Source organism: Apis cerana, linkage group LG11, assembly GCF_029169275.1.
Source record: "Apis cerana isolate GH-2021 linkage group LG11, AcerK_1.0, whole genome shotgun sequence".
NCBI lineage: Eukaryota > Metazoa > Arthropoda > Insecta > Hymenoptera > Apidae > Apis > Apis cerana.
The window spans coordinates 9,861,272-9,885,259 of NC_083862.1; the positions used below are offsets into that span (position 1 = coordinate 9,861,272).

A 23,988-nucleotide genomic window follows, 5' to 3' on the forward strand; every position below is an offset into this window, starting at 1 on the left:
TTTTCAAAAATATATTTTTACCTTCTCTTTGGTAATTTTCACCATTCTTATTAATAGATGATTTTATCGTAAAAAAGATACGAAAAGCAGGAAACTTAACGACTGAGCAATATTTTATCTTGATGGAAAAAAAATCGAGGCAATTTCTTTTAATTCATTATCTTCTTAGTGTGAAATATCGTCACTTCCGCTGGAAATACTTTCGATAATCTTGATTCTTTTCTAGATTCTTTCCCGTTCGTGAAAATAATAATATCGACGAATGTAATGTTACATATGTATTTTTGCAATTTCCGCAACAAATAATTGTAATTCCACGATGGAGAGGATCAAAGTGAAAGAACTTTCATTTGTTTATTTATTTTTTATTCAACGTAAAACGCAATCTTCTTCGTGCATCGCAATATATTAATACGTAATAATAACTTTCTTAAGTCTTATTTTTTGAGCATTACAAATTCTACTCTCTCTCTCTCTCTCTCTCTCTATTATCATAAATCATCGAATAATTTCCTCCAAATACTTTATCGAAAACTAATGTATTTATAACCATAATGTTTCTTTTTGGTTTAAATTATTTTACATAGCAACAAGTTTCTATGCCGCATCGCTTGCTCTTTCGTTTTGTTCAAAATTGTTCAGAAATTGTTTCAAAAGAGGAAAAATGAAGCGACTCTGATTTTTCTTTTTTTTTTTTTTTTTCTTTAAAGAAAAGTACGAACAAGGGAACGCAAAGAGGATTTTCGGTGGGAAAACGCATAAATAAGAGACAAGTTGTTTTCTGTATAATTCACCAGACAATGTTTATTCAGACGACCTCACAACTCCCAAGCGTACAAAACGACGTGCTCACTGGGCAATATGCGGGGCTGCGTTTGTATTCTTGCAATTGTAATACAGTACACTTTCGGTATGCTCGTTTATTTCTTTCCGTACAATTTTATTTTATTTTTTTATTTTTATCTTTATTATTCATTCCACCATTCATATTATTCATTTATTATTACGCATTTATTATTTTTTTTTTTTTTACGTTTTTTTTTCTCCCTATACTCTTTGTTGTTGCGCTCTGCCTTGCACTTTGTTTCTCATCTTGTTTCCACCAAGAAACAACAGCTACTTGCATCTTCCTTTTTTTTTTCTTAATGGATAGAGAAATATATCATACTTTATGTATCGTTTACTATAATAATCATTATGTGTAGTTTATGCATAACAAGTATTACGAATATCAACGCTAGTTCGCTTGCGGGGGACATATCCAGGGCTCATATTGAGGACTCACAAGGGGGTCGGGTCTGAGAAAAACGGTTTTGGGATAACTCTTGTTAAAGTGTTTGGGTAAAGGACGTAATAATGGACAATTATACGGAGAGTTGGACAAACGGAGAGGGGATTTGCTGAAGAGACAAGAGTTCGATCTGTCGAAGAATAGCGGAAAAATTGCTGCGCCACGCTGCGATACCGCATAGTGTAATGTGTGCGGTACACAGTTTCGGCTTAAGGCTACAACGATTCGGATGACAACTGTTCACAAGGCTCTCTGGATGGCTCTCTAAGCGGGGATCTGGCTAATCTGCTGCAGGAAGGAAACAAGGGGGTGTTCGTTTCAAAGGGTGTGTATGTGTGTAGCATAAATGACAGCAAGAAGGATTTCAAGGGTCAAAAAACGAGTCGAGGGAGCGTGTGTCTGCGCGTGTTCCCGTGTGTGTGTGTGTGTGTGTGTGTATGTCTCTGCCTGCGTGTACACAGTACGTAAAAATGGGAGGGAATGACTTTGTCCTCGAATACAATAAATACACAGAGTGGTCTCACTACTAGAAGCTTCTTCGGGGTTGTGTTGTGTTGGATTGTGTGTGTGTGAGTGTGTGTGTATACGTGTTTCCATGTTTTTTTTTTTCTTGTCTGCGTGGTGTGATTAAGGGATTCGGTGAACGGTGCTACGCACAAAAAAGTAGCGAGACAACGGTTTTCTGCATGCCCATCGAGCAGTTCTTTTTTTTCATGCCCTACGATTTTCACCTTTTTCTCTTCCTCTCTTCCTTTTTTTTCCCTATTTTGCGACGCTCTCTTCGTTCCCTATCTCGCGTGTGCAGTGATTGCTCTATCTACTAATATATCGCTCTCCCTCTCTCTCCCTCTCTTTCTCTCTCTCTCTCTCTCTCTCTCGCTCTCGCTCTTCCTTTTACTTTTTCGCTCGTTTCAACTATGTTCGACCTGCTTATGCATATTTCCGTGTTTCAAAAACGCATGTGTGTGTTATGTATTTACGTGGATTGTTACATTAAGCGTGTAGTGTTCACTAGATTTGTTGTTCTTGTTGCTGCTGCGTTTTATTTTTTATTTTTTTTTTTATTTCTCGCGCGATTGATCGTTTTATTCCTCTTCTCCTTTTTTTTATTCTCTCTCTCTCTCACTCTCTCTCTCGCTCGCTCTCTCTCTCTCTCTTTCTCTCTCTCTATCTCTCCTGCACCGATAATTCTCTCGGCGTCGACTGTACTACGGCATAAGGGGGCATAAGGGGGGTGGGGCGGGCGTCTCAACAACACGTCGGCGGCGGCCCGCCGCGTATATTTTCGCACTGTGTGTGTGTGTGTTTTTTTATATTTTTCTTTTCGTCTCTTTCGTCTCTCACGCTTGTTTCATTCTCTATTCTTTTCCATTTATCGTATCTCTCTCTCTCTCTCTCTCTCCCTCGCACACTTTCTCCTTTCTCACCGAACGTTTCGTTTTTCTCCGGAAAAAAAAAAGCAAAAAACTCGCCCACTCGCGCCTTCTAGGACTTAGCCTTACGAATCTACTATTTACACTGCGCCTTTTTTGTTTCTCTTTTTTTTTTCTTTTATTTAATGCCGATTATTACATCGCACTTGACTTCGATTCTCTCTCTCTCTCTCTCTCACTCTCAATGCACTCAGTATTCTTTCTTTTTTTTCTCGTCGTTCTATATCTTTCCTCGTCACTCTTTGACTCTCTTCGTCACGTCTCGCTCACCCACACGCGCACGCATCTCACACACGCTCTCTCTCTCTTTCTCTCTCTCTGCTATCGTTACACACGTTTTGCCTCTCGTCTCTTCTTACCGTCTCACTCTCTTTCTCTCTCTCTCTCTCTCTGTGTTCCGTTTCTACGCGTATCTCGCTCGATCCATCTCTGTCTCGAACGACACGCGACCTCACGTGCGAACAGACGCGAACGTCGCATGTCTTCTATCCTTCTTCTCGTTTTTAATCTCCTTTTTGTTTTTTTTCCTCCCCTCTTGCGAACAACACGGGTGTTTACATGATTTGAAACATGGTTGGTTTTCGCGAAACAATTTGTTTGACACGATTCGAATTATCGGATAGGGATGTTAGACAGAGATGGTCGTACGTGGATGGACGCATTTGGATGGGCGTAGACAGAGACGAGAGACACAACACGATTTCGGCTTACAAAGGTACGGTTGATTGCAAACTCTGGAGGCCGCGGCGGGCCGGGTCAGTCTCATATACATGTTCTGAAACGAAACATTTCGTCTTTTTTTTTTCTTTTTCTTCTTTTTTAAAATCGTTTTCTTTTTTTTTTTTTCTTTTTTAAAATGCGCGTTTTCCCGTCAAGTCGCAATCGATCGATCTGAAAAGTAGTTTTCTTTTTCCTTTCCATCCTTAATCTTTTCCTTTCTTTTTACCTTCGTTTTTTTATATTCGTTTATATCTATTTTCTATTTTTTCTTTCTTTTGTTTTGTCTCTCTCTGCATTCTTCTTCTCATTTTTGTTATTTTTGTTGCGATTTTGCCCCGACTCACTTGCACAAGCACGCTCACGTTCCATTCGTTCGTTTATGTTGCTTTTTTTTTATTGTTCCTGGTCGATCTCATACATTCGTACTCTCTCTCTCTCTCTCTCTCTTGCTCTCTTTGTAATTTTCTCTCTCTCTCTCTCTCTCTCTCGCTTCCATTCGTACGCTCGTCTTTTTTCTTTCCTACTCGCACATACACAAGATGATAACGTTCCTTTTACGATTATTATTATACCTTACACATGTTACAATAATATTAATTACTTTTAATAATAATCAATAATTATAGTATAGTAGATGATCGATGAATGAGGTGGAGTACTGTACAGGATGCGCGATTTCCATGATTATCACATGTAAGATAGATTATTCAAAAATTTTTTTCTGTAACATTCAATCCTCCCTCTCTTTCTTTTTTTTTTTATTCTTCCTCTTCCGTTTCTACCGCTATCTCTTTCTCTCTCACCCCTTCTTCCTCTTCTAAAGGGGTATCGACACGCTATCTCGCCAGATCGTCTAGACCAGATAGCTTACCTTCCTGTTGTGGCTGTTGTTCTTCGAGTTTCGTCGATAGGTGGTAGGTAAGGTAGATGGGTAGGTTTAGCTTCCGTTTTAAAGTGATGTACACTTGGTGATTCCCAAAAAAAGGGGGGACAAAAAAAACAAAGCACGGCACTCTCTCCGTTTCCCCGTTTTTTTTTTTTTTTCTTTTTAATTTCTTTACTCTCGAGATCGTGCACACTCTTTCCGATCACGTGCGTTCGATCCATCCATCCGCGGATCCATCGATCACGACGCGCGTCTTCCGGGGGCGGAAATCATTATTAGAGAAAAAAAAAAGAAAAAAAAAAAAAGGAAACGAAAACAGATAGCATCCTCCCATACACTTAGCACACTCCGCCTCCTCCTATTTCTCTTTCCATTCCTCCTGATCGCGCGTGAACACGCGCGTATCGTACACCGGGTGTCCCAAAATGTTCAGAACTTTCACGGTTCCGCCATCTGGCCACCATTGTGTTATACATATATACTCCCTCGTGTGTCTCGCGCAAATTTCTTTTATATCGATAGTTAATGTTTAAATTAATAAATTATTTGGTTTATCACGCGCTTCCGAGCGTCCTGGCACTTTTCCTTTTTTTTTTTTTTTAAATTCCTCGTCCTTCCATTCCATTCTCACTCCGTGTCTCGGGAGGGGAACGACGTGGCGCGCGACACACCAACTTTTTGTTACACACCACCAACCAACCCGTCGTTGATCTACCAATTTTTCTTTCTTCCCCTTTTCCTTTCTTCCCTCCTCCTCTCGCGATCACGCCGCGACGGAACACACCATGCATGCATTCGTTAACCGCCGATACGATCGATAGGTGAGCCGCTCCTCTTGTTGCGAAGCGCGCTGTCGTCGTCGCGCTCTGTCGTCCAGGGTCATCGTGCGGGGTTTACGGAATATACAACGAACCGATCATCATCACCCGTCACGAGCGACAAGACACGTTCATACGACCCGTTCATCAGACCACTACGCCTCGAGGGACAACGCCTTGCACGGGCCTACCAACGGCCTGGGCGACGGGGACGGCGACTTCTTCGACAGGTTCAACGGCTGTTGACTGTCCGCTATGTCCACCTGTAGCTCCATCATGTTGCTAGGGCAGCCGGACAACACGAGCGTCGCCGCCGTACTCGAGGCGGGCCGTGGACTCGTGCTCGTACTACTCGTCGCCGCCGCGGACAGGTACCTTGGCGACGAGGCCGGCGAGTTGCCGACCATGAGGTAGTCCGAGGAAGACTGTTGCTGCTGCTGCTGCTGCTGCTGTTGCTGCTGCTGCTGCTGCTGCTGCCGGGCGCCCGTCGTCGTCGTGATGACGGACGTGGCCGGCCACCTGGTCGTCGAGTAGTTGCTGGTCGCGCACTGCAGCAGTCCTTGAGATCCTTGGGGTGATCGCGCGGTGATGGTGGTGGTGGACGCGCATTGCTCCGCGGGCGAGGGCGACGCGTTCGGCGACCTCGGGCTCGCCTCGCCCCGCATTATGTAATTGTGAATGATATCGGTGCGTTTCAACTGCTCGGCCGTCATCCGTGGCCCCTCCATCAGGCTTCTCGCGAGGGTCGAGTGGGTGCTGCTCAACAGGCTCGCCGTCTGGGGGCATTGGCTCGCCTGCGCCTGGTTCGACGGGCTTCGAGCCGGCGGCGAGGTTAAATGGAGATGGAGCTGGGACTGCGTGTGCTGCACGATCACGGCCGGCTCGGCCTCCGCGCTGTCCTTCTGGCGGAGGGCGCGGAACTTCTTGTGGGGCTTGTACGCCTCGTCCATCAGGGAGTTGGTGTCGTACAAGGGCGGCGCTTGAAGCACCCGTTTCAGCACCGGCATGTCCTCCACCTCCTTGTCCTCGGAGCGGGGGCTGGAGCAGACCGAGGTCGGTGCGCTGCTCGCGCTGCTGCTCGCCGGCTTGTCCGGTTTCTCGGTGCCCGACTCGATCCCGCTGTCGCTCGGCGAGTCGAGCTTGCGGAATCGGGGGCATTGAGGTGGTTGGGGCGTTTTCGAGAGGGAGGCACGGTGCAATTCGTCGTCCCCTGAGCTCGTGCTGCCCGAATTGGCCCGTCGGCGATGGGGGCAGAGGCCGCCCGCCAGGGTGGCGGCCAGAAGGGGCGCGCTGGACGCGTGGTGCCCGCTGGGCGGGGCCACGTGGTGATACTCCGTCAGGGAGGCGACTTCCCCGCTGCAGGTGCTCTCGGTACTCGACACGCTGCCCAGAGGACTCTTCACAGCCTCGTCCAGGGTAACGTCCGAGGCTGAGCCCCAGGACGCCGCCGGCTCCTCCTCCATAGGCCAGTGCTGCTGCTGCTGCTGCTGCTGTTGTTGCTGTTGTTGTTGCTGCTGCGGTTGTTGAGCATTGATCACGTGCTGCGTTTGCTGCTGCTGTTGCTGGTGTTGCTGTTGGGCCTGCATCTGTTGCTGTTGCTCGGTCATCTTGAACGCCAACAGTTTCTCCGAGTGGAGGGTGTTGAGGGTTCTCAGGTCGGGGATCTTTTTCAGCAGCTCCCTCAGGATGTCCGGATGCTGGGGGTGGTTCTGCGCGAGAACTGTCTGGAGGGCGTTCCGCAACTTGTTGTGCATGCGCTCGACCAGCTCGGTGTTGCGCAATCCCGGCCTATCGGCGGCGATCACGACAACGGAACAGAAGAGGCCGAGCTCGGCGTCCGACAACCGCAACGAGTTCACCCTCTCGGCGAAGTCGAACATCGAGTCCATGAGGAAACGAGCATTGCTGCTGTTATGGATGGATTCCCGTTTCAACACCTGCCCGTTCAGGCAGATCATACTGTTCGTCTGGGCGTCGAACATGCAAGCAAGCCGGACAAGCAACACCTCGAAAACGCCCGCCTTGAGCAGCGTCACCTGATCGTCCTGCGCCAGCAGGCTGAATCCGGGGATGCGTTTCGCGAATTCTACCACTCCACGGATCGCGGGCGAGAACCTCTTCGAGAAATCTTGCAGCAACTCTTGCTGGCCAGTCAACGGCTGGGGGTTAGGGTTCAGGGGGCATGCCTGCAACCGCAAAGAAACAGAGACGGGTTCCAGATTAATTCAAGTGCGAGAAATGATTCCATTCGCGCACGCGGATGGAGAAGAAAAGAAAAGAAAAAAAAGAAAAGAAAAAGAGCTAGTCTTCCTCGTTTGGCGTCGAGGTCGACTGGTTCGATTTCCGCGTAGAACGGAGCGATCTCGGATGATCCAAGGTCCGTTTCGTATTGACGTAAGCGATAATAAAAATCCAGGGAGACCGAAAAACGTCAAAGTCGAAAGAAAAAAAGGAGCAAAAAAAGCGGCGATAAAAGATCAAGAGAGAGAGAGAGAGAGGGAGAGATAGAATGCGAAAAAGACGAGTTTACGAACGTGGTATACTCACCAAGGTTGGCGGACAGGCGGTATAGTTAGGCGTTTCCCGAGCTCTGACCAGAATCGGTGTCACCTTGTCCCTGGTGAAGTCGCATGTGTCGAGATGGGCTTGCACAACGGTGGCCAGAAGCCGTTGCTCGTCCTCCAGCTCGGCCGCTACTGCCTTCTCTTGAGATCGGCTGTGGGAGCTTTGCTGCATAGCAGCCAGAATCCTGGCCTTCTCACGTTTGGGCACACGGCCGAATCGTACCGCTATAAGCAGAAACAACACGGATGGCCAACGATTAGATAGACGGGAAGAGAGAGAAAGAGAGAAAGAGAGAGAGGAAGAGGCGACGCGGTTCGTTCGGTGGTCAGTGGTAAGCAGAAGGAAGGACACGTCGATGAATAGTTAATGCGATCAATGGATGAATCATGCAACGGACACGGCGTGTCGAGCTGCGTCCCGCGACCTTCGAGCGCTTCTAGCGCTTGCGAATTACGAGGAAAACTGATACGTGTCATTCCGCGAAACACCCTCCGATTTCCTCGTTATATATTAATATCTCGTTAACACGAAATGAAACACTATTGATTCATACGATGACCTTTTTCTTCTTCTTCTTAATCGTCGTTAATCACACAAGTCGGATTGATCCGAGCACGTGTATATTTAGGAATCGGGGATACGATTTCGATGGATTGGTTGCACACGATCGAGGATGGAAAAAAAAAAAAAGAAAAAATCGAGAGGGGAAAGCGCACGACTTTCTCGCGAGAAACGAAAGTGGCAGTTGCCTTGGCCTCGTGCTACGAATCCTTCCTCCGTTAGAAAGTCACGAGAGCGACACGGTGTGGAGGGTCGTGAAAGGGAAACGAGCGACGATGATATTTTTCGAACACACGAAAAAAAAAAAAATTATTGAACTGACACTCTGTGGAACACGTACGTGCATTATGATAGTTGACAACTCCGTTCAGGATTCCTTTCAGTATGGGTAACTCGTCTCCCATGACGGACGAGGAAAAACGATCGAGACGAACGCTCTCGATCCCTTAATCGTTTCTGCGGCGTGTAGATCCGGAGCGAACTTCACCGCGCACCAAAATTAATCTCCCATCGGCACGATCACTATGGGTCGACGTTCGCGGTGAATTCGTATGGCACAGCATACACGCGATTTTATATATATATATATATGTATATATGTGTATATATATATGTATGTATGCGACTTATGAATTGACTTTTTCCTCTTTCTAATATTCTAACGTTCTAGTTTTATTTTATTATTTGGAATGGTATCGTGATAATCCGCTCGATCGCTGACTATCGGCTGACTATCGTCGTTACCGCGAGTCACTCCGACGAGAATCGTGTTATATGGCGCGGCGTGGACGGCGCGCCGCCAGACACACGGCTGTCTGGTTCGCACACGAACGAACAGAGAGTTGAAGAAAGGAGCACGACAGTAGAACGCGTGCAAACGCGAGACAGCATCACAGCCGACTGAGTGATGTTCCGCGGGTTGCGTTCAACAGCCCCTCCACTTATTCAGCCATCAACGACTCCCACCACCGGCCACGATTGTGGCCTTTGCCGAGCCTTTGGCCTTGAACTTGGTTTCAGCGACAGCCGCACGAGGCGTAGCGCCGACCCATATATACTATATAGCTGAGCGAATGTACGCGGCGACGTAGCGGCCAGCACAGCACACTAAAAGGAGAGGGTGTACGTGACTCGTTGTTTGCGTGTGTGTATGCTTCGAGCGTGTGCGTGTATACGTATACCTGTGCACACCGATCTCTGCGTACCCTTCTTTCTTCCTTTCCCCTTTCGTGCGTGAACACGCGACAAAGAACGGGTTCTAATCGAGACGGAATGAGATAGAGAGGGAGAGAGGAAGAAAGGATCCGTTGTCAGAGTGGCGAGATTTCTTTCTCGTGTGCGCAGATGCGAATTTCCTTTGCTGGGGGTAAGCTACCCTCGACGACCTTGGACAACCCCTCGGCTCGCTGGCTATTTGCCCTGTCACCAGCTGCCGTCGTTGGACTTATCCCGTTCACGGACGATCGATCTTTCTTCCGTCGTTTTCGGATGGTCCTTTTTTTCTTACTACTAGGTTAAATTAACCGGAGAAATTTGATTTCTCTTCGCGCGTTTATCGGTCTGTGTTTACATCGGCGTGGCTCGAATTCGTTCGAAGACGAACGAATCGAACGGATCCTCGAGACGTTCCGAGTTCGCCGGTTCGGGCGACCACGAGGTCATCGTGATCACGATTCATAAAGCGTGCCGTTTGAGTCACGTACGAGTTCCACCGCTAGACAGCTGCCGATCCGTGCGTGCACAGACATCGGCTCGAACATCATGACGGTATTCCGTCCCGAAGAGAGATCATTTCGCGAACGTCTAACTGTATTCTTCCCCTATAACGAATGTCATCGATCGTTGGTAACCATGTGTCATGTACCTCATCAAAGAATCCTAATTAACCCCTAATCAATTAACGCGGGATTAACGATCTCGAATTGAATCACTGGCCGAGAAAATCGAGCGCAATCGCTGGAGCAGGTTCCTCGCGCGTATCCAGTCGCAAATTGCGAGGCGGTCGAATCCAGTCATGTCGGTTTGGCGGGACTGTCTGAGGCGAGCATGCGCCCGAGTGCCAGGTAGCTGAGTAGCGATGAGGGGAAGGATGGAGGGGAAGTTGATGCGTGCTGGTGGTGGGGGAGAAAAACGATCGCGAAGGGGACGAAGTTCGCGAGGTCTCCGCATGGAGCGTAGCGCCACGCGACGGCGCGTTGTCGGTGCGGGTCGCTGGGTGGGGGAGAAGCTTGGACAAGGAGATCGGGCAATGCGTGGTGGGGGAAGGCGGGAGATGATCGAGATAGTGTACGCGCTGGCGAAGAAGTGGGAGGCGTGGAAGGAGGTGGAAGGGTCACCGGGTACGTAGCGGCGAGTAGCGGTACTCTTTCTATAGACGTGGAGTCGCATGCAAGCCGAGCAATGCCCGACTATTGACCCCGCGCCACGATCCACGCCGCTATCAACGGAGGGACTTGCTTCTCAAACTTTGACTCTCTTTGTCCCAATAAAACTTGGACTAATAATACGCGTAACCGTTGATCAACTCTCGATCGTCGGGATAAAAAGAAAAAAGAAAAGAAAAGAAAAGGAGAGAAAAGATACCTAACGATTACAGGAACGTCGAAAGTAAGTTGATGTTGATGTAAATATAATGAGACGCGCGGAATACGATTCCGTAGCAATTAACTAAAGAGAAGGTTCGAGGAGCTGGCCGAATATTTCGGTCGAGTTTGATCTCCAAAGGAGATAGGGACGTTTATAGATCAGACGGCAGTAGTAGTAGTAGTTGCATCCGTGGCGGGCCACTGATGCTGCCGGGTCGTTGACCTCGGATAGGTCTGCGCGTCGTCGGTCGAATCTACTAGCGTCGATCTGCACGGCGGGAAAAAGAGGTCACCGGGCTTATCATGGATATGGATGTTTCGAAAAGAAAGCAAACTCATCGCGAAAGGGACCACGAGGGGGATATATAATTGCGGCTGCTTTCTCAAACGGCGAACTGGCCACTTTCGCCCATTGCGACACTTGTGCTGTGTCGCGGGGAGCGGTGTTACGCAAACGGTCAACGACCCTCCACTCTAGATTTTAGAAACTACTTTTCGGTACAAATGTGCGCGTTACGCGATCACTATTCCTTCGTATATATGAGTGAATTTGTTTCTCGATTGCGTCGTCGTCCGTTTGCATTCCTATTGCCGTCGCGATATTTGTCAACATTGATCGTACGAATCGTAGATTGAGAAAAAATTCTGCGGCGAATATTCGCAACGTACGTAGCTGAAACGCGGGGGGCGTTTAATCAAGATGATAAAAAATGGACTCACCATCACGACTCATTCCGACAGCGATGCACTTCTTGAGACGGCAATATTGGCAGCGGTTCCTGTTGATACGCAGGATGCTGCACTGTTGATTCTTGGTGCAGGGCCGATACTGAATCTTCTGTTGAATGCTGCGCCGGAAGAATCCCTGCGAATCACCAACGAAACCCTCGTCAGTCTGACCGTCACTGTCCGATGAGGACCCCGACGAGCAATTGGTCCCCGTGCGGGGGGTGGCCAGGTCACATTCGCACAAGCACCCCATTAATTCACCCGGTCCCGGTCGTTGTGTTATCTCGCGGTTTTACACGGTCCCTCCTAAAGACGATCGCGTGCCTTGCACGCGCACTGATCTCTCTCCTACTCTTCCTACTACTCCTCTTCCTCTTACGCGCGTTACGATCAACTCGCGACGTCGAGCACGTCGAGCAAGTCCAATAAGTCCGGGTATACACGATAGTCGCGTACCACACTCGAAACGTCCACCGAGACGTATCGTTTCGGTTAAACAAACTCACGGTGCTTCTCGAACCACCAAACTCACCAGCGAATCGAGCGTAACTGCTCGTAACTGTACGATATCATGCGAGACTCTGGACGCGAGTTTTCGGCGGGGGAAAAAGAAGCGACCGTTTGTATCGAAGCTTGGCTGTGGACTGGCTCTTTCTAGCACAGAGAGCATAGAGCCTCGGCACATTGCCTCTGGCTCGACGAGGTGGGGGACACTCTGACCCAATTCCCGGACGTTCACCCGCAGTTCACCGCGTGAAAGTGAGAGTCCCCCTTGCGCGCACTCTGCCTCGCCTCGCCTCTCTCTCTCGCTCCCGCGCGCGCTGTACCCACTCCCTCTCGCTCCCTCTCGCTCCCTCGCCCGATCTATCCGTCTCCGTCCCGTTTTGTCTCCGTTCCCTGTCCCGTTCGCGCGTGCTGGCAAACCCTCGATATATATCGCGCTCCTTGTCGGCCGAACGCGACCATAGAGGCTCGCGCGCGCTTCGAACGCTCTACTAACGGGTTCCTTCCCTTCTCCTCCACCTCCTCCTCCTCCTCCCCCGCCACCTCCTCCACCACCACCGCCGTCACCTCGACCGGCGTTTCTGCAAGGAACCACCCTCTCGAAAAACCTCTCCCTCGACCACGCATATATCCATCCATCCCGATCCTCGCGAATAAACGCGGGAACCCCTCCTTTTTTACACACACGCACATCCCTCGCCTTACACGCGCTTTTTCGGGGCTTGCATCGCCCTGCGATGATACTTTCTTTCCACGATAAGTGAATAACAGCCCTTCTCATATACGATATACGCGATTCGTGCCCGTCATTTTCATCCCTTCGTCATTTTCATCCCTTCGATAATGAAATGTATCGTGGAGCTGGGAAATATTTCCATTCACGATGTTACGATGCCGATCCAAGTAAATAAACAAACGTCGGGGAGAAGTGGTGAAAAGGATGAGGAAAGGAAGGCAGAGAGGCACGCTCGGTTTTTTCATGCAGCAACCGCTAATTGAGAATGAGAAAAGGTAGGTCAGGGCGGAGGAAGTTCCCGGCCGCGTATCGGTCAACGACCTCGCGCGCGGTTACGTAACGAACGACGCGTGGAACGTCGTCGTTGTCGTCGTCGTGCTCGTCGTCGTCGTGGTCGTCGTGGTCGTGGTCGTCGTATCTTCGCCTCTAACAGGGCGCAGGCGCGCGCGCTTGGTGTGCATGCACGTATGCGTACGGAATTGGCGACACACTGTTGGTCGTCAAGTGACTCCTCTCTCGTGACGTCAGACACGCGACCTCGCCTACCTCAACTTCGTGCACGGACCGACAGAGAGACGAGAGAACGATGTACCGTTGCACCTCCGCGCCCGGCCTGTCAATCGGTGCACGCGTTCGATGCAAGTCAATGAACTGTCAGCGTTGCCAATGTTAAGCTTCCCCGTGCGATCGGCCACGCTTACTCGCCGCATCTCTGTCCCCGGCCAAGCTTTGAAATCCTCTCTCTGCCTTCGTAGACCCGGGCCAATGAACCCTGCTCGCGTTTGTTTTCGAAGAAACGCGCCTCTTTTACGGGGTCACGAATTTCCTTTGCCGCGATATGATCGACAAGACGAGGGATACGCACGTAGATGCCGCTAGTTATTAACAGATTATTCCTACTGTCACGTTCACGAGGTTATTGGAGAGGCTCGATTCGAATTTTTGGGAGTTAAAATTCAAATTCCCATTCGATGCTAATATTTCTTAATCGTTTACGACTGAGAATGATCAAAAAATTCGGACAAAAATGTCCGAGGGAATTGTATATTTATTTACGAATATTATATTATTCCAGGTAGTTTTTCGGACCGCTGGAATTGGAGGGAAATTCATAGGGATTTAGAAGATTGGGAAGGTGTTATCGGGCGCGAGCTGGTATCAGGGGATGCCCGGACGAGGCCAGCAACCCCTGTTGAACCCCTTGGCTTGGCGGGAATCTGGCGGGAGTAGAGGGGTGGGATTGTGGGAGAATGCGGTGCATCGATCTCTCAAACTCTGTGCATTCCCCCTGACGGGTCACGGGGCGACCACCTTTGCGTGCTCTGCTCCACAACTTACGTGTGTGTGCGTGTGTGTACGTGTATGGTCGGCGCACGCGCCACCATTGTGTCACAGGCATTGTGTATCTTCTTCTACCCCCGTGATCAACGAGTATCAAAAACACCTTCTCCAAATTATTTTCCACGCGAGAAAAACAAAGATCGAGAGAAAATTTCAAGACAGGATATTATTAACGAGAGAACGTTAGAGAGAGAGAGAAAAAAAGAAAAAATCGAAAACGAGCTACCACCATAATCGTCGAAACTTTCGCTCGAGAAACTTTCTTACTCTACTCGCCTCCTCCCTTCTCCGTACACATTTCGATCCTCCACTCAGGTGTGAACCCAAACCCGCCCCCATCTATAAAAGAATCCCATCGAAAAATCCATCCTTCCCCTGCCCCTCCTCGATCCACCCCCCTCAAAAAGAATTCGCACGCGAGCGTCGAACCCGTCGAAAAGGCCTCGGCGAAGTGTCCCGCGTCACGTTCACCGGTTGTGTTCGCTTTTATTTTCCGCGAAAGGAGCGTGTTCGCGCGGCTCGCCACGGCTCGGCGGTGTGCGTGCGTGTTGCATCTGCGCGGCCGATGTGTTGGAGCGGAGAGCAGGCCGCGGGAGCGCATACAGATGTAGGTAAGGAGAGTGTGGGATATACACACGACGTGGTCGCGGGGCCAACGACCGGAGCGCGCGACCGTGCCTCGGTTTGGTGGGGGATGGAACGTTCCTCGGGATGGTGGGGGAAGGTGAGTGTATCTGCTCCCACGGGCGAAACGGCGGACCGCGAAGGGGACACAACGAAGACGGGAAACGAAGAACAGGGAAACGGAGAGAAGGAGTGACGAGGAAAGGGGGCAAGAGGGAGGAAAAAATGGCGAGGAGCGAGAAAGAGAGGTGTCGTGAGAGTACGACGAGTGATAGCGTGGTGGGGGAAGGGAGAGAGAAAGAGAGAGAGAGAGAGAGAGAGAGGACAGGACACGAAACGGAGTAACGGTGACGTACATAATGCGCGCGCCCGTGCGGGCGCATGCGCTCTCGCTCGAAACACCGCGACACTCTCTGCTACGCTCGGGGGCATTAACCGCGAGCGCGCGCTCGCATCGACGCGCACCTACGACCCCAAGAATTCGCAGCTCGTTCGCGTTCCCCGGACACCGATCCTCGAGGTCAGAAACGACGACGACGACGATGACGATGATAATGATGATAATGATGACGACGATGATGACGACAACGAGGGAGCGATAACGAGGGTGGAAAATTGGAGAGGTTAGGTTAGGTTTCGAAGGGAAGGAAATTGTTAATGAATTACTTTAGTTTCGATTGTCTGTCGCGCGTTTCAGGATTTGAAATAAATAAAATAGGATATTTGTGATATTTGTGGGGTATAAGAAGAATTTTGAAACGTGAATTTTAACGTGGACGGGATGAGGAGTTATTAGGGAATGCGGGGAAATTGCTGAGGGGGCGAAAAGAAATGGTGCCGTTGGCCGATCAGCTTTTATACTCTCGTTTGACCTCGAACAGTTCTATTCCCCGGGCATCGATACCCGAAGGAAGTCGATCGCCGAGGTCGCCAGCTATTCGAACTATTTTTCCGTTTCCACAGAGCTTGAGATCTCTTCACGGTTCGTCGAATCTATCGACACCTTGAATAAATGGCGTGTCGATTTAAAAAAATTAACGATTCGCTCGATTCGACAACAACAATCTCAATTTACAAATCCATCTATTTACAAATTGGACCGATTCTTCGACATTCTTCCTTGCCCCCTCCGTTACCGAAGGAAAATATTAAAAAACCCTTAAAAAAAGTCAATTTATCGTATTATCAAAACGAGAAGAAAAAAAGGTAATCAACCCAAAACACTCTCCACGATCCACATCGGTCTACGACGAAAAGAAAAGAAGAAGAGGGAACGAAAGAGAAACAGAGTAAATAAATCCTCTTCTCCCCCTGATCACCTCGATACCCTCGTAGCCATATCGGGCTACGAAAAAAAGAAGAAAAAAAAAAAATCTGATGTATAATTTTGCCCGCTTGCTCGGTGGAAAGCTCAGTTAGTAGCGTGGGGAGGGGGGTGTCGTGTTTCACGGGGGTGGCTTTATCGGGCTGCAGGAGGGAGGAGAATCGTGACGTTCGATTCCGCGCGACGCGGCGGGGCGTTATCTCGAGGCGCGTTGCCGCTCCGGAGATACCGAGCCGAGCGAGAACACCTACCACGATAATAAGCGGCTGACCCGATTCTAAAGTAGATGCACCGGGGTCAGTAACCCCAACACCGAGCACCGAAATACCCGCGCAATCAAATGAAAATGAGATCACGACTCGTTACGACATCAAAAATGACGGTTAATCGGGTAGGTGGTGAGGGGTGGTGGGGGCGAGGGGGGATGGAGGTGGCCGTGGGTGGGGAGCGGCGTGGAGGAGGAGGGAGAGCGACGTGGAGGGGTGGGGGAGGAGAGTGGTGGGGAGGTGTACGCTGGCGCACGGAGGGGTGGAGGGGGAGAGCGTGTGACGTAACTGGCTCGGGGGTCGACGACCGGAGGGTTAATGCACCGGTCGCCTGGTTTCAACCCTCCGGAAAAAGAGTCGACGCGCACCTCCACCGTTGATTGCGCGGCGGCGGCGGCGGGGAGATTTAAAGAGGAACATCGACGCGAAAATAAAAACCGAGATGTATATATATATATATATACTCCCCTTCCCTCCTTCAAAGTTTTCTCCAAGTTTTTTTCAAAGAGACTGTTCACCCTGTTCGATATCCGTGCGCACGTGGTTATTTGGAGAGGAAAGATTCGAGTGGATATTATATATATATATATATATATATATTTGTTGGGATAAAAAGGGAGAATCTCTGGAAGGATGACGAATTTGAAAACGAATTTATGGAGTTGAAGAAGTTGTTGGAGAAAGGGTTGTTGAAGGGTTGTTAAATATAAGGGGGAGATAGGAATCAGAGGGATAAATATAGAATAACTATATCGAGGGGAGATGAGATTCGGATGAACGTTGATACACGTGAATCGAGTAGGTTACCCCCTATCGGCCGAGTGACGTGTTTTTTTATCGCGGTTTTATCGTGGCCCGCCGCCGATTGCGGCGCCGCGAATCTCTCTCGTGCCGTAAAACTGTGAGCCCAGGTCAGTGACGCGTGCACGAAAAGTGTCGTGGGGGGCAACGTCCTGGCCGAGATATCTGGGCCAGTGCGAGGCACACAACGACCGCCATCTTCAGCGTCACTTTTTCCATTCCGAAAACATGGGACTCGGCGTGACCTAACCTATCGATCGATCCATCGTCTCCTGCTATATCCAAATTATATTCCATTTCGCGCCACGAAAGATTGTACATCCTTCTATAATTAATTAACTTCAAGATCCTCGTCCCGATTGACGATTAATTCGCCAACTTTGCGAAACAGATTCCGACTCGACGCAACGTCAAAATACTCGTAAACCTGGAACGAATCGACTGCGAGAAGCATAGAGAGGCCGAGGAAAAGTAGCTTGTAGCCGGTGGAATGGCGAAATAGTGTAACAGCAGCGCGACCGAGCGACCTAGTCTTAAAGATATCCAACACTCTTCCGCGTTCTCTTCCCTTTCCACCTCGGTTCCCTAGCTGCGTGTTCCAGTACCCATAAGACGGTCTCTACCGCTAGCGGCTAGGTCACTCGACGTCGACTCGTTTGCCGTAAAGTGGCTCTGTGTGTGTTACGCTACGGCCATAAGTTACTGACCCAGTCAACCCAGCCCGAGGCTCGTACCGCTCCTTCTCCGATCGCTCTGCTCATCAGGAATCTCCCTGGAGGAGTGGAGGGAGGAGAGGAGGCTAGACGGAAAAATCCTTGAATCGTGGAAAGGAATGTCGTTGCCCGGTTCCGATTCTCTCTCTCTCTCTTTTCCTCTCTTTCTCTCTCTCTCTCTCTCTCTCTGGTTTCGAGGTATCGAGGGTGAGTTGAAGAAGAGACGGAATTTTCGTGCCCAAAAAATCCGCAACGTCATCAGCGGGGTTTAAACGGAGACACTTTCTCTTTCTCCCCGTGGTGGGCCGCCATCATCTCTTTGGCTTTTCGGCGATTCCTGTGGCGGTTCCACTCTCTCTTTCCTTTCGTCCGGGCAAATGGAACCTAGGGTGTCTCGAATCGAGAGGATTAACTCAGGGGAAAGTCATCGTTATGCCATTGGAAAGGAAGAATCGAAACCCCTGTTGCGTCGGGTCAGTTGGAGTAATGACCGACTTCTATATGAATTTTGCAAAAGATCAAAAGATGTTGAAAGTCGTCTTCTGAAAGCCGAAACTCGTGCGTACGAGAGATACAAATATTATCGAACAACGATGTAAAATCACAGAAAAGGTAAAAGGTGAAGAGGCGAAGAAAAGGAAAGATGAAAGCGATATCATCGGTTCGACGGACGAGGAAGATCTGCGAGCATCGGCACACCGGTTCACAACACCTGGCGGAGTGCCCCCCACCACGGGTCCCCGGCCGGCGTGGTGGGAGTAGAGATGGCCATGGTGGGGGTAACGTTCTACCACTTCCTAAAACGAATTCGCGGCCTGTGCTGCCCCCACCACGCGCCTCCTTGAAGTCGCACAATGACGAGCACGAGGACGTTGGCCTTCGCGGGGCGTAATTATCAGCCTCGGAGGGAAACGATTTACATTCGATTCGAGGTTTCGCGGGAAAAGAACTCTTCTTTCTTCCACCTTCCTCGTTGCACGGAGACACGCTTTTCTTACTTTTTTTTTTCCAGAAAGTGAGTCATTCTCCTTCGAAACATTCTTTCACACCAGATATATCTTTTTTTTTTTTTTTAGAATAGACGTATCTTTTTCTTCCTCTTTTCTCGGGTAAAAATGGCCCTCGAGAGAGGGATGAGTCGATTCGAATGGGAAGAATAGAGAAAAAAGGGGGAAGAGACGGGGAAGCCGGACAGGAAGTTGCATGGACGGATGTGCATTCTTCTCCGCGTTGCACATACCTGCCCTAAAACTCGGCCACACGAAAACCACCGATACAAAACTTGCTACCTGTCCCATCCTTCTCACGCGAAGGTTAACGTTCTAAACTGAAATTTCGCCACATTTTTCCGCTCCTTTTGCGTAACCGCCCGCGAAGCTATTGTCCCTTCCTGCCCTTCTTGCTTACCCATGTTCCAGGAAAATCTGATCATCGAATACGACCCCGTATCCTGTTCCCTTCCATTCTCCAAAGTTCTCTCTCTCTCTCTCTCTCCAATCGTAAAAATATTTTTAAAATATATTGTATCTAGATCAATTTAAACAAATTTGTAAATCAGCTTATATAAATCAGTTTATATATATCGTACACACGCGAGGAAGAGAAATATCTGTGATCTTGAATAAAAAGAATCGTAAAAGACAAAAACGGAAAAGAAAAAGAATAATGACGAGTGTTATTTCAGGAAAACGATTCTTGAGATTGTAAAGAAAGAGACCTTGGCAAGATTTTTCGTCCACGAGGAGGAGGGCAACGTCAAGGACCAAGCTCGAATGGTCTCGCGATTTCCGCGTGTACAAGGTCGAGCTATGCTCGGTCGATAGCTTCTCCGTAGCCTTGGTCGCATCGTACATTCACATTCAAGCTCCGTTCACTTCCTGGCCACATCGCCTCACGATCGACATTTTCGATACTCTTTCTCGTTCCACGCTTAAATCCCAATCTTTTAAAATCTCCTCTCCTCTTCTTCCTCTTCAAAAAGAATGAAACGAAAAAAAAAGTATCGAAAATACCTCGCGTAAAAAAATATTCGCGAACACGGTATATATATATACGAAACTCGAAAATGAGATTCGTAAGAAGAGGAAGGGAGTCGTAAGCGAAAATTTGTAAACGGATCGAAAAAAGACGTCAAAGACGGAGTGTCGCGTGTCGCGAGCTCGAATTTCCACTCACCTTGCATCCCTCGCAGGAGTGTACTCCATAGTGAAAACCGGACGCCTTGTCCCCGCATACGCGACACAATACTGTGGTCCCGTCGAATTCTGCAATTAGAAGAAGAAAAGAAAAATAGGGTTACACACTGTCCACACTGTACATATGCATATAGATACATGCGCGTGTTATCGATATGTCAATGTTCGCGTTGCTCTCCACGTGGTGAGAGCGCGTGTCCGAGAGGAGAAAGGTGGGAGAGAAAGAAGAACACTTTCTCCTCTCTCGCGGCGGGTTACAGCATCGGCGTGTTACAACTTTCTGCTTTCACTCCACTGTCACGACGCGCGATCGTTTTTTTTTTCTTTTCTGTACCATCAGATAAGACTAATGGACCACCCTATACAATATACTCGGGTATCTCGTGGAACCTGATTTCATAATTTTCCAATTCTGCTTGCAAAAGGTTTCTTTGCAAAAGAGCGTGGAGTTGGAAACTAGGATAATACGAAAAGATATTTTTCTCCTTCTCTCTTTTTTTTCCTCGAACGTTCAGCAACGATTCAACTCTTTTAATGAGTTTCGTCGACAAGGGTCGGATCGTACCTATGTTCAATTCAGGCTCAGGTTTGGCCGACGAAACGGTAGAGTCCATGGTAGGCATGTTGGGGCTGAGGTGATGCGGCAACTGGGCCACGTGATAAGGGCTGGACATTCCCTGAGATACGCAAGACATGCGCGACACGCTGGACGCGCGGGAACCGTGGGAAGATATGCTCGAGATGGGGGATTCAGGTGCCGGTGACGTCGCCATCGTGGCCTGCGCGCTGCTGTCCGGTGTCAGGATCATGGTCTATCCTATATTCGAGACCGATCCAAACGATCCGACGGTATATTTCTATTAAGTTCCTCGATTTATCATCCACTTGGCACGCCACTTCACTGAGCCGAGGACCGGCATTAGTTCACTCTACTAACGTTCCTATCCTCGTTATCACCACTGACCACTAACTCACATCTTCTTCGGTTGTCATCACCAGAAGAAAAAGGAAACAAGGAGAAAATTATCCAAAAATAAAATCCCTCCTTTATATATTATATATCCCTCTCCTTTCCCTTTTCCTCCTTCCTCCTCCTCCTCCTCCTCCTCCTCCTCCTCCTCTCTCTCCTTATCTTCCAGTCTAGTTTATCGTACCGCGAGCACACGTGAACACACCACTCGGTTCCGCCCGAGAACCTACCGAAACGAAGGGCAGGTGCGTTCTGTGGCGACCGACCAACACCTCGGCCGTGTTATACACCGCGCGTGTATAGCGTAAGCGTGGACGAGGCGAGTGTGTAGGAGCTGCGAAGAAGGAAGGAAGCTGTGGAACGTACGTAAGGGAAGAACGAAAAGAACGGGACGGATGGGAACGGCGCGGAGAAGAGAGAGTGAAAGTAAGTGTTCGCTCGAGGGAGGTTCGCGTTGGTCTGACTGGAGTTCGGCGCTGGCGAGTGTTGGTTACCTGGGGGCCGTGCAGCCCTTACTCGGAGCGACGCCGGTTTCACGAGTGGAGGGGAGGGATTGATGTGGCTGCCTGCTTGCCAGCCTGCCTCGACCATCTACAATGTCTACGCCCTGGCTACCTAGTATGTAGTAGAGGACACACAGCGCACCGGTGCGCTCTTACAGAGCCCCCCTGAGAGAGTTCATCGTATTTTCAATGCTGGAGGTCACTGACAAGCGGCTGCGGGCCCGGGCGCACCGGCGTCACGGGCCCGGCCAATCGCGTCGCCGCTCGCTGGGCCGCGCGCCCTCCTGATTGGCCGCCGCCTCTCCCCACCACTCGCCGCGGACCTCTACCGGCCGGCTCTCCTTCCTCCCGTCGGAGGAAGTTCATCGGCCGAAACCTTGACTGAATTACCCCGCAGCAGCGGCCAAGGCCATGCGCCCTCTCGCTCCAGCGACCGTACACCTCTGTCGTTTCGCCTTCTGCCTCTCCCTCTAACCTTGCCTGCTTCCTCTCTTCTGCTTTCCTCGCTCGACGCTCTCTGTCCTCGTCCCACCATCGGCCCTCCGTCATATTCTTTCCGGACCGTTTCATCCCACGAGGAAGTCTGTCCTCTTCGCTCTTCTTTTCTTCCATATATATATATATGTGTGTGTGCGTGTGTCTATATAGATGTTTACTTTATCTTCGATTTAGGGCCATCTCGGGTTTATATACGTCGATGCGTCGAATCGTTTTAATTGATCGATGTATATACGGTGTAATAAAATTTTAAAAGACCAAGGGTGAAAAGATGGCGATGCTCAGGTAGATTTTTCTTTCTTTAGAATGTAATAATAATGGGTTTCCGACCGTCTCGGGTATATAATGGGATACTGGTTCGAACTGCTGTACAAAGTGTTGTTGATATTCGAACAATGCCCCGTATAATGCGATACCGGTTTAATCTCCTTGGAGATTCTCGTTCATTAAGCCGTTTGCCGTTTTCTTTTTCTTCGATACGTAGTCGTCCAAAGGAAATTATTTTCTTCTTGTTTCGATAACATCGCGTTCATATATATATACATATAAGTTCCACGGATTGCTCGCGTCTTAATGGATAAAACGAATCGCAGCCAGAACACGCGAGGTTAGAATCTTCGTTCCCACGTACAGCGTTTTAATATTCCATCCCCTGCCTCCAATTACTTCCTCTTCCAATTCGCGAGGATTTCCTTATCGGCCACAGGATTTCGATCGTAGAGATAGAAAATTTTGGGCGAAAATTACGCGCAGTCGAAGCAGGCACGTGCGTGCATCGATGAAAAAAACGTGATACAAGTTCGATGAACCGCTTTTGCTTTCGAACAAAATCGTCTCGAGATTTTTTTTGTTCCATTTCGTTGTTCGATTCGTCGTTCTCGTGACTAGACACCACCTTTTTGGAATTCTTTTTCACTTCAGCCTCGTCGTCGAGGATCGGTTTACCGCTGAACCGAGTTAATCGCGGGCAAATAAGCGCTCGATTTTCTGTCTCGAGGATCGAGGAGGAAAAATTCGCCGACGCTCGATTATATATCTGCAACTTTGCGATTTATCGCCGCAGCGTTCGCTTTCAGGGCTGCATTGTGCAACCACCCACGCTTAGCTTAGCTTCGCCACCTGTTCGCCACCCACGCAAGATTGATTTGTCTTTTGACTCGATCGCTTTACTCCATTTATCGGTCGCGTTATCACGAGACAAAATTGAATCGAAATCGAACGATCGCGATTAGTTGGATAATTAGAAATTAATTTGAAGAGGCGGAAGATTTATATCCTGTGTGATAAAATTATCATCGAGACAATGAAGATAATTAAAGTAAAGGCAATATTGTATGATAATAAAAAAGAAATATATCAACAAAGAAATTATAATTATTTCCTCTTCTCATAACAGCCATCTCTCGACGTCTCCTCCTGTCCTTTGATTCGTATATTCACACGTGTAAATTACAAATTGACACCTGTATGTATATATTTCGAAATATTCCTGCCTTGTTCCACATTGTCTGACATATATACATCTTTCATATATCCCCCCTCCTACCGAGTCGTTATGGATGAATAAATTGAGGTCGTTAAGTATTCATCTATCAAGGAGACACGAAATTGTATACGATGTTTTAACGTATTTAAAGTAAAAATTTTTTCAAGTCATGGGCGCACGCTATTCCCCTTTCCCCGCGTAAATCCATCCATCAAGAGGACCGGAAGTTGCCCCCATTGTCGTATCCCCGCACCGCCGAGAGAAGAAGACGCAGAGCGCGGAAACTCGATATTTTTGGGGGGAAAAGGTCCCCAAAAGGGGATGATCGTCGATCAACAATAAGCTGGAAATCCAAACAGAGGCAGAATGTTCCTCCACAACCCTTTCCCCTCCAGATCCTTTTAAGCCAATAGGCGGACAGACGATCCTCTCGTAACGT

General features: G+C 48.9%; 1 protein-coding gene across 5 annotated transcripts in view; it reads right to left on the minus strand.

The window, feature by feature from the left end:
* Positions 1-774: 774 nt before the first annotated feature.
* The window catches only part of LOC107997697 (nuclear hormone receptor E75), a 155,290-nt gene continuing 132,076 nt past the window's right edge, over positions 775-23,988 (minus strand). For 3 of the 5 annotated variants that reach the window (XM_062081718.1, XM_062081719.1, XM_062081716.1), the window contains exons 2-5: positions 20,073-20,161; positions 11,580-11,724; positions 7,696-7,937; positions 775-7,334 (exon numbers count right to left, since the gene is read on the minus strand). In XM_062081718.1, the coding sequence (XP_061937702.1) occupies positions 5,304-7,334; positions 7,696-7,937; positions 11,580-11,724; positions 20,073-20,161 (2,507 nt within the window). In that variant the 3' untranslated portion in view covers positions 775-5,303. Of the gene's footprint in view, positions 7,335-7,695; positions 7,938-8,614; positions 10,307-11,579; positions 11,725-20,072; positions 20,162-20,657; positions 21,152-23,988 lie in introns of those variants that run through there. The other 2 variants (XM_062081717.1, XM_062081720.1) reach the window with 2 other exon arrangements.